The 17,224-nt window shown below is 37.1% G+C and overlaps 1 protein-coding gene across 1 annotated transcript; it reads right to left on the bottom strand.

Annotated features, from left to right (window-relative positions):
- Positions 1-2,598: 2,598 nt before the first annotated feature.
- TTPA (tocopherol (alpha) transfer protein) lies at positions 2,599-17,114 on the bottom strand. Its single transcript, XM_009332111.1, has 6 exons — positions 17,046-17,114; positions 13,437-13,487; positions 9,238-9,391; positions 7,766-7,959; positions 5,019-5,129; positions 2,599-2,982 (listed from the first exon to the last, which is right to left on the bottom strand). Exons 1-6 carry the CDS (start codon positions 17,112-17,114, stop codon positions 2,803-2,805), a joined length of 759 nt encoding a protein of 252 aa, XP_009330386.1. The 3' UTR covers positions 2,599-2,802.
- Positions 17,115-17,224: the final 110 nt, after the last annotated feature.

Below are 17,224 nucleotides of genomic sequence, written 5' to 3' on the forward strand. Positions count from 1 at the left end.
TGCAGCCTGTGCCCGGAGGGAGGAGGTGGCCTCGGTCCCGCGGAGGCCCCTTCTCAATCCTCAGGGAAAGTGACGCTTGTGTCACCAAAAGTGACAGGCGAGGCTGGTTCAACGAGAACAGCTTTATTAATATAATGATGTTAATAGGTAAAAAATTAAAAAACGTTGTGCATTGCATTGTACTTATAGTCAGTAGTAAATTATATTTGCATCATTTAACAGCGACTGACTTTTTTTAGAGGCACTCCTGATACTCTTAAAGAATAATGCACTTGGCGATTTTTACTTTTTTGTTTTGTTGACTCTGCAGCTCAAAGCTGCCATACCCCCACCCATCCTACCACCACCTCTTCCATTCATTATGCAAATGTCCTAATTATCTTCTGTCCTTATTATTAGCAACTGCAATTGTCCCTTACAGAGAGTTCCTACCTTCTATATAACATGTAAACATTGAAAAATAATTAACAGTTCATGAAAAAATAACTGCACTCAGTGTTCTAACTGTTGTGTTATGCAAACACGTTACCATTTAATAATAGATTCAGGATATTTTTGAAGACATTTAGGACTTTATATTCATAGAGCTGGTGTAGTCCAAACGAAGATCAAAAAAACAGCTAAATTTTGTCCATCTGCATATAAACATGCAATCAAATGAAGTCTCCGCTACATAAACCAGCAATGATTAGAGATTGGTTTCATAGGAAAAGTTTGAATTTTCCCGTTCACTGAAACACAGTTCATTCCTTTATGCGGTTTACAGTCAAGGATTAAAATTGAAGGAGTGTAAAATTAAGACAATAGCTTCCGTCCTCCAGTTCGTAAATGATTTGGAACTTGAGTTACACACTTGAAGAATTGCCAGATGCCTGACTACATAGTTTATTTTCTTATAAAGAAGAATTAGCACTTCACTGAACTCCTCTATTTAAGGAGGTTTTATATCACAAAAGAGTTGAATCTGAGAAAAAGATAGATATATGAAATATATGAATACATGAAAATGTATCTGAAAAATGTTTCTTTAAATTTAGGCTCCATATCAAAGATATCCTGAAAGAGGAGCATGAAAAATGCACTTGAGAAAATGAGGGAACTGGAAGAAAAAAAAATTAAAAAGTCCTTGTTAGTTTTGAAAGAATTTTGAATCTGGCATTGACCTTACCACAGCAGAAGAAACCACAACCAACAAGTACTCTATGGGCCTTTCATAGATGTTCCTCTTGCTAATAAAGAATAGCTTCCAATGTTTTTTGCAATAACGCAGTACTAATGATAATCTAAAATAAGACATTTCTGATTTAATAGCATAGTCTCATTTCTCTCCCCTAAGCATATACTAATATAACATCCCAATGTCCTAATGATTCCAAAGTAACTGAAGTTAGCATTTCTAGCTACCTGAGAAACAAAGTATTTGTTACGGATTAATTTATACAAAGATTCATAGGGAATGCTTAAATGCATAATGCTTACGCAAAGACCCCGTGGCTTATTACAAAACAGAGTTAAAAATCGGGTAAATGAACTTTAGCATTTGGTGTACTAACAGAGCTTTTAACAAAAAGCTGAGTGAAAAGTAAAATAATGTTTTAGATTATTAAATACTGGGAATTGCAGGATGATACTGCTACGTAACGTGAGTGATAGCTTTTACACATGCAGTGTTCATATCTGAATTATGTCCCTTAAAAAAAAAAATCTGTTTTCAGTAAGTATAGACAGATTTTTTTTTCATTACCCCTACAGAAATAAAGAAGAGGCCTCAACGGAAATTGAAAATAATTCCTTCCAGTGCCCAACAAAAGATATAGACTGGCGAATTGCCGATTACTTTTCTGACAGTAAAATGAAGATACCCAGCATCTCCTATGCTGAGGTCCAAAGTGACCTACAAGCACCCTTAACCCACACAACAAATACTTCTAAAGTTCAGATCCACAAAGGATAACCTACTTCACCCTCCAAACCAAATAGATACTGCAAACAGCTGAGCCGTTGACCTCTGTAGTGCTCTACAGTAGGAATTAAAGGTGATCATAATCTGAGTGACTTACAGCTTCTTTCTTTGAAGAAAGAAAACCAGAATTTTCAAGGTTGTTTCGACTCTCTTACCAGTTCCTCCTCCTCATTCATACTGTCCTTTGAAGAACAGGTGCATGGTGTTTTCCCTATCTTCCTCTATAAAATTGGGCGATTACTGTGTTAATTAGCACAAAAAGGGAAGCTGCACAAGCAGCACAAAGATTAACACAAATGTCTTACTATTGCTGACTAATTTTCAATTTGACACAAACTAACAAAACAGCCATTTTCCCTGAGAATCAATCCAAAAAGCAGCCTCTTTTCACTCCTTGTAAATTAGCCCTGTAGTCATACTTCCACAACAAACTAGTCTACCCCATTCACGTTCTGTTCTTTTTTGTATCCCACCATCTTGACAAGCCAAGATACAAGAGCTAAGCGTAAGGTTCTGGACTGCATTATTACGGATTAGCTGTCTCCAAAGACTTTAACAGGAACAGTATCGATCTCCGATATCCAGTGCACTATTCAGCTTTTTGGCATAGAAGTTAATCAATTACAAACAGTATTGCAAACATGTAGAATTCATTAATCTCTTCAGACATACATACTGATAGACTCCAGTCAGTATAAAAGTGCAGTCAATATACTACTCAGTGCCCTGCGAAGACATACTGGTTTCATTTACAGTAATTTCAAGTTTACATGGAAGATTTCATATTAAACTTATTTCCACTTCCAGTGTTCAAGAATTGATATAATACTGTAGTAAGGTTATTCCTGGGCAACCACAGAAATGCTCTGAAGATAATCTGCAGATGCCATTATAAAGTCAGTCCATTCCTTGGCCAGCTCTTCAATGGAGACTTCCTCCCCCCCATATTCCTGTGGGAGAATGCTGATCGGGAAGTGTTCGGTCAGACTCTGCATGTAGTTATTTCCATGCATATGCACCTAAAACAAAATATGAAAAGCATTTACTTGCATATGAATGCTAGACTACAGAATGAAAACAGGCAGCAGCAAAGAAACTCAGTGCAAGAGCTGAAACCACCAGCTTGGTTCAACTAAACAAGTGTACTTGTTCATAATGAGCTCCTTAAATGAAGAAGAAAGTACTACCATGTGAGTGAGTTTCCCATGGCTGCTCAAACTCTGTCCTGCTCAATATCTGCAGCTTGATGGAGCATGGACTACAACCAGAGAACTGCATTTTATGCAGCTGCAAGCACAAGAGCCGAAACTAACTACACACTTGTTCCAGACTGGTTTAACGACACTGATGAGGGCACACACTACATCCATACAGCTAAAGTGAGCTAAACCATGGGAAGACTGGGGTTTGGTCTTGTCATGATAGGTATCATGTACTTGCTTTTCAGTTATTGCCAATGAAAGAACAGTGGTTGGTTCCTGGCCATTACTAGCTGGTGCTGCCATATGTATTTAAAAACAACATTATGTAGTATGTTTGTAGGTTCAGAGGGGTGCCAAGAAGGATATTCAGAAGAATCTATATCTCAGTCCTTATGTTTCAGTTCCAACTGAAATTAGATCCTGGACTACTCCTCCACTTTAACCCTTGTAATACTGTAGTTCTGGTTCTTCTTCTCTTGCTTTATTGTAGCTATTTTGAAGCCTTGTTCATTACTTCTAGTCAGAAACTTTTATAGGCCTCTTACTAACACTTGACAAGAATTTTCTGCAACTATTATTACACAAAGACTACAAGATATGCACTCAAAAGGTAGTTGCCTGCCTTTTATCTAATACTTCCTCATCAGGAAGTAAGACAATGAGTGAATAGTAATGATTCTTATGAAGGTATGGGGAACCGGCCCTTAGAGGTTTTTTTCAGATCATACCTGAAACTCTAAGCCAGGAGACAAGCCAATCTGCTTCTGTTCCATTCCATGAACTGGGATATCTGGTTTATTTTCTTTTAGGCCTTTACTGTCCATCTGCCCTCTCTTCTGCTTTTTGAGTTCTAGCCTGAGATATTCTGAGCTGGATCAGGTGATGGGGGCTTGTTTCACAGGTATTAATGTGAGAGAAGAAGGGCCACGGCATCAGGCTGCTGGAACATACTAACTTTTTTAATCATCTTTTCAGAGTGAGGGACTGACTGCACAAGGCTGGCAGAAACAATCCTACCTCTCTCCCATAACAAAACACACATGCTGGGAAAAGCGGACTGGCATATAACAGCTAACAGTGACCAGAAAAATCTGGATCTACTGTCCTGGAGTGCAGTGGCTACTGCAAATGCCCAAGATCCGTGTGCTGAGACAAGGAGGCTTCACAGTGGGAATAACAATGGTCAGTGCTGCTTATTTTGTACCTTAGTCCTGCTGTTAACACTTCACAGTATCTCCTTTTCTGCCAGCAGAAACCTCCAATATTCTTCCTATGCTACAAAAACCAGAATTCTTCCAGAATTCTTGGCGTGCTTTTGCATCCGAATACAAACAGCGTTTTCAGATTTAAAACTGCAAAACAATTTAAAACAACTAAGAAGCTATTTGGAAAGAAATTTTGAACTTAAGCCTGACCTATTTTTGATGCATAAATGCCTCTGCAGGTTTTTCAGAACTAAAAAGTTGTCTTCTACTAATTCTGCACAACTTGGAGCATAACGTCTGTTCAGTGACAACTTCTCACTGTCATTTATAGGCAGAGTGTTGGGAGATCCGGGACCTATTCCTTCCTAGTCCTGCAGAAGAATTGCTGTGTGACCTCAAGCAAATCATTTAACCTCTCTGTGTCACGGTGGTTTTTATCTTTGAGTGGTGATAACAGCAACTACTTGCAACTCTCACATTATTGATAACTGCAAATGCTTTACAATTAGATTCTGGAGGCCTGTATGGCACTAACACACAAAAATGATTTATGCTTTTCAGTGCTCAAGAGTACCAGATCCTAAGGGAAGTGCTACAGATTGTCATATAGGGGTTTTGTGACAGAAAGAAATATTTGTGTGCACTCACCCGTTCTTTTATTTTTTCAGTGAGAAAAGGGTTAATTAGAGTGAAGACTGGGTGGAAGAATAAAGGCTCATTAATCAAGTGGATACCTCGAACTTTTAGTGGAAAGGAATCCTGTCAACATATATGAAAAACAACATAAGAAAAAAGAAAATATTATTGAAAAGATTCTATTGTTAAGGACAAATCTGTGAAAACTATCTAGTCCATAGGTTATAGTATTCCTCCTGACCTTGCTAATACCTGCACTTTGGAGTGTTCTTAGTTTACACTGCCCCAACAATGCTTAGAAAATCACATCATCTCCCATTAGGAAAAAAAAAAAAACAACAAAAAACACCAGTATGAGGAGAGGCTATTAAAAAACCCCAAAACGAACAACAAACAAACAAGAAAACCCTCACCAAATGACACATAAGTAATGTACACAAAGCTTGTGCTCAGCCTTTCCTCAGAGGTACAATTCTTCACAGCAGAGAATCTGCTGCTAACTTACCAGAAAGCTATCTAGCCGTGTGCTTTCATTGGCAATTCACAACCTGAAGGATAATATGTAAATGTATATAAATATAAACCATTGCAGCTACTAACTTTAAGTTAAATAAATTATAAATATAATTAAGAGACCTTATAAATATAATTTAGAGCCTTGAAATTATTGGGAATTTGCCCAAGCCAGAAGTTCAGCTTTACAACAAGACTACTGTCATAATGAAAACAAAAATTATATGTGCTATACAGCCTTTATAATATGAAATACTTCTACTTGCATTCAAGATTCATTTAGAAGTCCCAGACCTTTGCAAGTTAAAAGAAAATATGGCAGTGCTCAAAGACAGCATTATGCGATGGGGAAAGTATAGCTTCCATTCATATCCCAGCTGATACTACCTCTTCAACCAGAGGTTTTCTGCTTATAAAAATGGTATTTCTCACAATCAGTTCTCTCCGCTAGTACAGTAGCTCTTCTCACATTATTTCATGCACTCTTCTATGGATAAAAAAACCCCAAACCCCACACATTTCTTAAGTTCAACTCCTTTTAGATTTTAATGTATGATAAAGACCTTAAAACCATCAGATTATAGGTTTACTGCATGTTATTATGTGTTATCATACACTTAAAGTCTACTATCATGTTTTTCACAAAACAATTTGGTTTTGCCTGGGGTAACAGATTTTTCAAGATGATGTCACTTACTAATGTTACTATGCTTTCCATTCCTTAGTATATATTTCCTTTCTATTAACTTCTTCATACTATTTCTTCATACAAGATAGTAATTTGCAAGACACATTTCTTAAGAAAAATATAGGGTTGAAACTAAGGTTCCTTAGTTTTTACTTATAAGCATATTGAACAACACTAAGACAATCTCTGGGTGAAATATATGAACTCAGTTAAAGTGATGAAAGGAATCTGAAAAAAAAGGAGTTAAACTTATTTCTCTTTTTAGAAAAGAACACTGGAAACACACAAATTTTTTCTACCTTTTTTTCAATAGCTATAACAAACATTTAGAAGCTTAAAAAACATGCAACAAATCTGAAATAGGTCAAGATGGAAACATCACATTCAAAGAATTTCCTGGTTCAAGATAATGGATTGAAACCTTTAGATGTAATTGCAAATCCTGTTCTACCTCCTTTCTGCTCTATTTCAAGGTTAAAAAATTACTAGCAACTTGTTTACTATCTCAGAAATCAACTGAAACACTCTCACACGTCCTGTTCTCATGAGATTTGGCCCAGGATCATAAGAAAATCAAGAGTTCTTATTCTAGATGTGAAAGGTTGGGAATACCCGATGGTTTCACTGAAGTTTTACAGTAGATACCAAAAAAGAAGAAAAGCTGAAGTTCTGATGACTAAGCTTTGACTGAACATCAGATATGACCCTTACCAAATCAGAGCAAGAGATTATCTCCCTGGCTCATTTCCACATCACAGGCTAACAGTTTTATTATTACTGATTTTCAACCTAACTTCTGAAGGAAAATGGGATTATAGGACTACACTGTAGTATGGCTGTCAATTCTCTGTCCCCATCTTTTTTTCTTTTGTTCCTTTTTTTTTTTCCTCTTAAATCCATTGGCAAAATTCAACTGAATTTGACAGAAAGGAACAAGTCTTAAAGACAGTAAAGTCCCTAGAATATTTGTGAAAAATAGGAGGTGCTGTAGCAGTGAGTTGCACAAAATAATGCTCATGTTGGGGGGCAAAAATCAAGCAGAACATAAACATTGTACATTCTGTTGGTAGCAGCTGGATAGTTATGTAGCATCATCCATACTGGTAACAAGTTAGTACTGTCTTGCTTTTAACTACTCTTGGCACATGCTACTTCTCGTCCTCTCTGAGTCTCAGGGGAAAAAAGCTTTGAATGTCAGTTAATGCACAAAAGAATGGAAGAGAGGAGATGAAATGGGGTAACGAACACAGATCCTTACAAAACTGGGCTTCATCTGCTCTTATACTCATGAAATTCTTGTGTTGTAACAGGTCGGTGGAGTTCTTATAAAACATCAGAGGTTAAAGGACATTTACTGCTTTACAAGAACATATGTTAAGTCAAATCAAGCACAACCTATGCCTGAGCTATCTGACTTTTAATGGATTTAAGATTTTGTTCTTTCAAGCTGCATAGACTCTAAGAAGGTCTAAGGAATGAAAATTTACCATAGCTTAAAACAGATGAAAACTTGGGAGTTATAGCAATGAAGAAGCATAAAGCAGTATGTCATACTTACTGTAAGCACAGCAGCAATTTTCTTGGCCACTGCTGGACTGATTTGAAATGCATGAGCAAATCGCCACCCTTGAAGATCAAAGATAGCCTTTACTCCATTCCGCTGAGTCTCAATCTCCTTTACAATGAGTTCAGATGTGATAAGACTTACACGAAACACATCGTATGCCGTAAATAACTTGGGATCCCATTGTCCTGAAGAGTAAACAGATTGCACTGCATTACCGTGAGGATACCACATACACCTGTACTTTTGCTTTTTACTGCTTCTAATGTGCTTCTAAGGAACAAGAAGTAACCAGCAATATCAAAGGTCCTGAAATAAACAGATTTGCCTTTACAGAAGTTATTTTGTGTGCCTTCTCTGTCACTCATCTTTTGAACTCTTTTTGCAGATGGTACCACCTAATGGTAGATAGTTGTAGACGCCACCTACTGTAGTATGTTCCACCTATGGCCGTAGCCTCCAGTACAAGATTTTGACAGGAACAGCTTAATTCAGTAACAGTCATGTTAGCAGAAACTACAGATCATCAATCCAACCAATTCATGTAGTTTTTCTTCAGTGCAGTAATTCTGTCAAGATTCAGTGAATCCCACTTGTTTTTCTGAGGCCTGAGCAAAGAATTACATGGGATGAGCCTTAACCCTACATGAAAGCTTCACAGAACACAACTTTGCAGAGAGACACATTTTCTACTAGACTAGCTGATATTAAAACAATTCTTTAAAAGTTGGCAAAAATAATTTCTCTGTCCAAAACAAGCACAAAGAAAAATGGTAACACATGATCATTTAACTACATCTTTTTTTAAAAGACTTTTAGGAGTGCATGAAACAAACGAAGGATCTTCAGAGTGTTGTTAGATAGGGCTCTTTGGCTACATCTAAACAGTGAAAACCCAGTGATCTTATCTGCATCTAAACTGAACGTTGGTACATGACTAGGTGTACACCTTTTCTTCTGTTCTCTCTCTCCCCACCAGTACCAGTGTCTTAGCACATGGCTTTGAAAATTTGCATGGAAACAACAATTGTTTGGATGCTTAGACCCAAATAACCACATATTCTTGCAAGTTTTAGGGTTTTAACCTGAAGACTTTTTTGATGCAGGTAAGAATTCCACTAAAAAGAAAATAAGTTCTTCATAAAGGATTGTACAGCTTTAGCCATACCAGTATGCAAGTCAAATGATATAACCGTTACAGCTCAATAAACTCACCTTTATAGTAATGTAAAGGTAACATAAATATGTTACCTTTCTAGTTAAGACATTCTGATATTATCTAATTTTATCAACCCCTGGTATCGTACCTACAAAATACTTTTATTTTGCTGCTCAAATTGTGATAATTAAAAAAAAAACCAGCCCCAAAACCACAACAAATCAAAACAAAAAACCCCACAAAACAAAACAAAAACGTCAGTGCCAGAGTCAGGTGTGAAACAGGTCCAGGCAATTTTGTCACTCACCAATTCTGTATATTAGAACTCTGCTTCCCTGTGGGTCCCTTGATCTCAGGACTCCATGATAGCCAGCATGCAAAAGACCAAGAACAGAAGATGGTTGTAAATCTGCACTTATTTCTGGGCATTCAATTCTCCACTTCTGGTAATTCTTCAATAACTGGAAAAAGTAAATGCGGATGACAGATAGCCATCAGGCATTACATGAAGAGCACAGTTAAAAATGTGTTTTCAACATGTGGTCATAATCAGAGGTTTAATTCATTAAATTAGCTATCAGTTCATTGTGCATTTTAATCAAATCCCTCCTAGTAGTAGAAGGTTGCTACACTGGATCAAATAAGTGAGTAAGTTATGATGAATTTAGAATCCTGTCAACTTGTTAATGGACTGCAGCTGTCATTTTGTGTCAGAAAAGAAAATTGGAATATGGAGAAAAAGCTGGTAGTTTCTACGTAAAATACATCTAAAAAACAGTTTTCTTATTCAGGTTACAATTAGGATTATTCCGTTTGATACTACATCAGATTCATTCAGGACTTGTTAAACTTAGATGTGCAAAATCTTAGAGGAACATTCCCCCTTCACCACACCACCCCACCCCCCACCCCTGCAAAGTATAGGCCCATTTTGTACACGCATTCATTAATAACTTCCGTTTACTACTTGAAACAGGTTTGATCATCAGCTGATCTAAAGCACATTTTCCAAGTCCCTCCTACCCCTCTGAAATGGCAGAATATAACAATGTACCCATTAGACAATTTCCCTCCCCCAGCGTGGAAATAATGAGAACCTGTTTTGCTAAAATAGAGATCCTGTCCGTTATCGGGCACATGATCACCCTGGTTCCTAAGGCTGGAAGTATGTCTAGTATGAAACTGGTATGTCTAAGGCACAGGAAGGGCTGTGTGTTGAAAGGCGATGGCCTAACGCTAAGGAAGAGTCAATTAAAGGCGTTCCTTTCTGAGGTAACATCCATGTAGAGGAATTACAGGTGATACTGTGAAAGGTCATCTTAGACACGGATTATGAAAAATTAAGTTCGTGATGCAGTAGTTCTAATTTCCAAGTCTAATTACTGTTTCTCCCTTAATATTGATTAAGTGGTGGCGGAGAAAATGAACTTCTATGCCCTGCAACTAAAATTTATTTAAGCCATTTTGCATAGGTAAGTGGGAAGCTATGCAAGACTATCTTCTAAAAAGCGTCCTCTCAGCTCATTAACTAAATTCTGCCTCTGCTGTATCACCCATGCTAAGTTCTCTAGCACTGAGTTTGGAGAGTGGAGGGATAGCTATGGCAAGTAATTTAGATTTTGTATTAAAATCTCCTAAATAGCTACAATTTAGACTTCTAACCTGAGACCTTCAAAGGAGCTAAGAGAATCGGAATTTTTCAGTACCTCGTTTCACAACAAACTAAATGTAGGTTTAAATCTTAAAGCTAGCGTGCACAGACTAGCCTTTCAAATTGTTACTATATTTCATCAAACAGCAAAACCCAATCTGAGCCTCAGCACAGTTTCACAAATTAAATGTGTTCACCACAATGAAAGCATCAACCAAGTCTTTTATTTCTCTTAATTTGTATTAACAGAAATTAATTTTTATTCATTTCTCAATTACTCCATGTTTCACAACAGAAACATTAGAGTTAAAAGAACTGTCAGCTCCAACTAATAAAACATAACCTTAAATAAGTTACAAATTTCTTGTATCTATGCAAGTATCATTTTCTTCACCATTTTCATAGAAAGAATGGTCAGAAAGAACCTCAATGGATACTGAAGTGAACCCTCGGAACATCACAGTGTCAGCTATGCTGATGCTTACCTACAGACTCTTAGAGGGAGACCTGAGACTCACCATCCTATACCTCTTAGCAGGCTTATGTTAGATAATTAGTCTTATTTCTTACCCTTCCCTCTATTTTCCAGTTTCTTGTATTGTTTTACATAAAACAGATACTTTTTCTTCAGCTTAAGGCTTTTCTGCTCAGATGCAGGTCTTGAATTATTTTGACAGTCTCTCAAACGAATTGTCATGAGGAAACTATTTATAATGCATTACTGTCAGCAGAATTTACTTGCAAATAGATGATACACTGATCGGAAATTATCTATATCCATTATGGAAATAGCATCTATAAATACGTATTTATAGGTACAAAAATGAAAAAGTTCACCTGCCACGCTAGAATCCCATTTGATTTGGCAATAAGAAAGTTGATAAAAGCCTCATCCTAAACTATACACCAAGGAAAGAAATATTTAGCCATTAGGAGAATTTTACTAGAAGCCTTTTGACTGCATTAACTCCATTCTAGTCTAGGCTAACTTAAAAAGAAACAAACAAAAAAGGCTGGGGGGAGGGAGGAGGGAAAGTAAGTTAATTTGTGTAATAGAAATTCGCTGTGATTGCAAAGATAGGCCTGAAGAGGTACTCTGATTATCTCACTCCGTTACTGCTTGACTCTCTACAAAGGGCACTGTTTGAGCAATCCCAACCACTTTGTGCCAACCAGACAGCACTGTCAACATATTATGTTCTTTGCCTTGGTCTTTCCAATACAGACACTTAAACAGCAGCAAAATACAAGAACACCCTCAAAACAAATATGCAAACATCTGTAGCTTTGTCATTTCTCCGTTTTCTTCCAAAATCTGTTGTACCACAACTTAATGAACCTAATTAACAATTACATAAATATTTTAAACATCTCTTTGAAGAGCTGCCTGCCAAAACCAAGACTAGAATAAAAATGATACATTCATTCAATACCCTAAATAATCCTATCTTGTCAGTACAGTTAGTTTCTCGTTTTCATGAAAATTTACATTTTCCAAGTTGGAAACAACAAGGATTTAAGTTCTGGACCTTGGGAGAAAGGGAGTGATGTTCGCAGCTTGTGACACACTCAAGATCCTCACGGAAGACATAATTTACCTACTGGCAAGTCCATTAAGGAGTAAATATGTGGTTGGAATACTTCTGACACCTTCCATGACATGGGCAAATGGTACATCTTTTAGACACATAACATGGCTAAGATCCAAACATACTTCCCTTGGCCAGAAAGCCATGAAGTGCTGAAGAGTTCTCAGGTTTTGAAAACCTAATCTAATTACCTGAAATGATTTAGAGCTGAAGTAAAGGTTAGCATTAGATAATCTTCCACAGCATCTACAGCTAGTTTTGGGACATACTCTGTGAATTTTTACTTATGTAAACAATCCCTTTCTTAGCAGCTGGACATACTCAAGTCACACACAGCTACTTACATGAGTAATCCTTAAAGTTTTACTTTATTTTGAAATTTTCTAGTTTAACATTGTTGAAACACAGAAATTCATGTGAAGTATTTAAAAAATATGATTTTTTTTTTTGTAAAGACAGCAAGGAAAAACATAAATATTATATATAACAATCAGTCTGGATATAGAAAATTAAGCAACCCAATACCAGGAAAAACAGGAGCATTCATTACCTAGTATAAAAAATGGCTCATGTACTTATAACACAAGGAAAACATCTCAATGTATAATTATCTGTGTTTACAAACTGAATAACCTACTTAGCATCCGTTCAGCATCTGAAAATAGATGCAAGATAACTTGATAAACAGGGAAAGCTGGATGAAAAACTCCAATGTCTGGAGTTAAGCATTAATTAAGAGTTTTTTTCCTGAGGTCTGTTGGGGATAGTTCCAGATTTCTGAACATCAGAGATGATAAAGTTACTGATTAATCCAAGATTCATGTGCTACAAAACAAAGAAAAGTGAACTTACTACTTTACTTAGAATTAAAAGAACTAGAAAACAATGTGCTTGTTACAGAAACCAATGTATTTGTATATGTAAATTAATTTTTTTCTTGATTAATAACCATTTATTCATATTAACAAGGATGCTAGACAGAATTAGGCCTCTACTGTGTCAGCAGTTGTACCAACATACACGATGTTTAGGAAAAAAAAGTTTTCTATTGGCAATCTTTGGAGGAGAAACCAACAGCTCAAACTTTAGAACATAAACACATATATATACACACACACATAAACACACAGCTTTGTGCATATATATATTTTTTTATATATATGTGTATATAGCTATATACAGAACTTAAAAATATGGTATACACAGACAAAGAATTTAAAATATTTTTATAGGGACATAGAACTTTGCCAATTCCACATGCATTACCTCTTTGCCAGTTGGGAGAAGACTGGCACATGTGTAAGTTGAGAGATTTGGCTTAGCACAAAGGGAAGACTGGCTGACTGATTTGTGTTTCCTCAACAGTCAGGCCAGAGAGCCTAATAGGGGCTCTTCCATCCTTTTTGAGGAATCCCGCTGTATTGATGGAAGAAAAGCAGCCAAGTAACTGATTTAAACCTGGTATTTATATTTGAATGACGTGGAGGTCCTCAGAGATAACGCCTGAGACTCAGCAGTATGTTTGACACTATGGAAAACAATCCTTGTACATCATGGTTATTCTAAACAACTTATTTGCAGTAAAACACACCAGAAGTCTTGATTCCTCTGTAAGTCAAATGCAGGGCAAAGACAAAGTCTGGCTATATACCTTCGTATCAACCAGAACTCCTAAAAGTTTTGAGTGCCATAAAAATGATGCTTACAAAAGTCTAAGTGGTATGTTATGAAAACATCTCTTGCCATAGGGTTTCAATGTTGCATTTTTACTGAATTTAAAGATTTTCATTCTTTTCCCCAGAGTATAATCTATTTCAAGTACAAAAAGACAGTATCCCCAAGTCACTGAGAATTAGCCTTATACAAGAGTTGTGGGATGTAATGCAAGGACATAATAAAATGTAGCGGGCAAAAAGATTTATGGAGGAAAGGAGATGCTCATTCTCCAGATTTCACCTATCACTGCTGAATCCAAGTGACAGTGTTTTTGATCACAACAATGAAGTCAAACATACACACATAGCTGGTATGTTTAAAAAGGGGTATATAAACCCACTGCTTTAGCACAATTAATGGAGACCTGTGGCCCTGCTTCTCAGTTTACAGCACATACAGTAAGTAGGTGTAGCTGTACAAATTAATGAGCAAACAACATGCTCAGCTCAGGTACGAATTTATATCCAGACTAAAATCTTTTGCAGCATTAACATCTCATCCCTACCTGTATCTCCCACAGTGATTACAAAGGCACAGAATATGCTGTAATGATGTAACACTGTTCTTTCCGAGTGTTAATTTTTGGTAGGTAAGCATTGCCTAGAAGTCTCACAGGACAAGAAAAATTCTTATTTACCTGTTGAAGGTTTGTTGTGTTGTTTTGACAGTTCTTGTTAGTCCGTGCCAAAGGACTTTCTCTTAATTCCTAGAGACAAATGTCTGCCAGTATTTCATGTAGACTGACTTAATGCTTTCTTACCAATAACATTCATGCATTTGAAATCTTTTTGTCAAAGCTATCTGCTTAACTTCACCTCTTCTTCTGGAGCCTGTACTTAAGTGGTTCGGGTTCATGCACACGTTTCCAGCCACTTTCTAAGATAAGGCATCGGGCCAAGTTTAATCCTTCCTGTGATTCAAAATGCAGAAAAGGAATTCTCTTCTAACTTGAGAACAGTCTGTTACTGAGCTTAACTGAATAATGATTGGCTTTATAAAATACAGACAGTTCTAGCTCTTCTTTGAGATCTTCAGTTCCAGCTACCTGTTTCAGTGGTGGATTTTCTTCTAGCATGACATAGATCAATAGATCAGTACTTGAAAGCAAGTCTGGAATTGCCAGTGGAAAAACATAAAAGATTGCTGTTGGAATGAGTCATCATAAAAGATTCAGAAATGGAATGTCTTGCCACAAATCTACCTGATTATTCTTTTCTGAAGCATTTCCAAATGTTGATAAACTGAAATCAGACAAATCTGTGTCAAATATTAATCAGGGATGCATCAATAAACAGTCTGGTCAGTTGCCAGACTCTTGATTCATATTTAAGGCTAAGTATGAGCCCACACTAAGAAAGATGCTTGACAAGAGCTTGAAGACCTTTGGTTATAAGCATTGGCAGAGCCACAAATTTGATTATCCCTTAGCTGCTCTACAAGTACTATGCAGTAGTACGCAGGAGCCCAGTGGGCAAAAAGGGACTGTATCAGCCTGAACTCCAAACTGAGAGGCAACATGAAACCAGACGGGAGGGAGCAGCCACTGTCTGGACTGATGGCAGGAGGGCTCTGTCTAGGATGAAGTACAAACATAACCTCTGCATGAAGTTAGATTTGGGTTAGATTGAATATACATCTTATGACGACCAGAGATTTTTGCACAATAATTCTCTTGGGCTTTAATATACCAACTGCAGAAAAACACATTCCTTAAAAGAAAAAGGTGCTTCACTTCTTCCCACGCTGTCAGAGAAGTAACCTAGAAATCAGTGTCAGCTGGTATGTGGAAGATTAAGTACAAGTAGCTACAGCATTTGGAGACCTGAAATTCTAGATGGAAAGATTAAACACAGGTGGTTTTTGAACATCAGAATCTCTTAGTTCAAAGAAGGGTCCAAAGAAGAAATTTAGAAACTTAGCAGCCTGTGGAGACTCAGAAATTCTGAAAAGATTCTAAAAAGACTTAATTTTTCCAAAACAGGTCCCCAGCCCTAGAGGGATGATTCTCAAGAAGAGTCTCAGCAATTTGCTACTTCGTAGACTCCATCACTAAACCTAGCTTAGATTCTGCACTCTTGGAGATTAGTTCTACCTACAAGACATCTCACAATTAATCACAAGAAAGTGCAGAAACGTATGGGCCAAATTCTGAAATGCCACTATCCTGCCTACAGGGTTATCAATAACAACCAATTGCAATGCAATTAGAGTGCTTATTTAGAAGCGCATATCATCTTCATTAAGCCCCACTTTTTGGAGCCAAGGAATATAGGAAAACAAAGTGTCTTTTGTTGTAAAAGAAAAAAGAAGGCATGGTCCTACAATTGTTAGTGCACATGTCTGATATAAACAATCTCATGAACTTCAAGCAAAAGTAAGATCCATAAATATCCAAAGGAATCTGACTTGACTTGCTAGTTCTTCTGCTGAGGAGGAGATGTTTAAAGCTGTGACACAAGTCTTATGAGCCAAATGAAAAGAATGCAAAATATAATTTTTAAAGCTATTTGTGATTAAGGGCTTTATTTAATTTCTCACACTCTTGTTTAGCTACCCTGATCCTGCAATATCTCCATATGCAAACAATCTTCTCTTATGGTAACTAAACTTGGAAAATCTACAGTGCAGAGAAGTCAAAAACTACAAGGTGAGGTCTGTTGGGCAATTCTGTGTCATTAACATCAAATTCCAGTAAAACACAGTTTCCAGTTGGCACAAGTGAAGAAATGCTTTTGCCCTGGGAAGATTTGGAAATACTTTCTGTTCAGAAGGGTTAGTGGTTGTCAATCTTTATGCAAAAAAAGAAAGAATTAATAACAGTTTGTACCTTTGGATATTAAAAATATGCACACACTGTCTGTATGGCAAAGAGCCATACAGCCAGGAAAGTAACAAAACTTACCAAAGCTGGAACGGAGTGTTGTAAATTGCTAAACTCCAAAAGAAAAGAAGTTTTTACTCATAGCTTTATGTTAGAGTAATTATAAATCTGTAGTGAAACTAGTAATATTACTAGTAACTAGTACTCTGAGCCTGATAAGCATGATAAGGATGTCCTTTAAAAGATACTGTTTCAGGATCGAAGTCGTGACCTTAACACACTTACCGTAACCTCTACATTATGTGACCATACCACACTTACCATAACCTTTACATTACCTCATCGAGACGGCACAAAGCTAGCCACGATACCGCATGTATATACAGCGCCACGCTGAAGACACGCATGGCAAGCAATTAGTTACACCCTGAAACTCCCTGCTCGGCCTTGGCCAGCCGAAGCAGCGCAGCTCACCCACCCAACACCCCTGCCCTCCAGCTCCGTCCGCCCCCAGCAA

This window comes from Pygoscelis adeliae, unplaced genomic scaffold, assembly GCF_000699105.1.
Source record: "Pygoscelis adeliae isolate BGI_AS28 unplaced genomic scaffold, ASM69910v1 Scaffold98, whole genome shotgun sequence".
Classification (NCBI taxonomy): Eukaryota; Metazoa; Chordata; class Aves; order Sphenisciformes; family Spheniscidae; genus Pygoscelis; species Pygoscelis adeliae.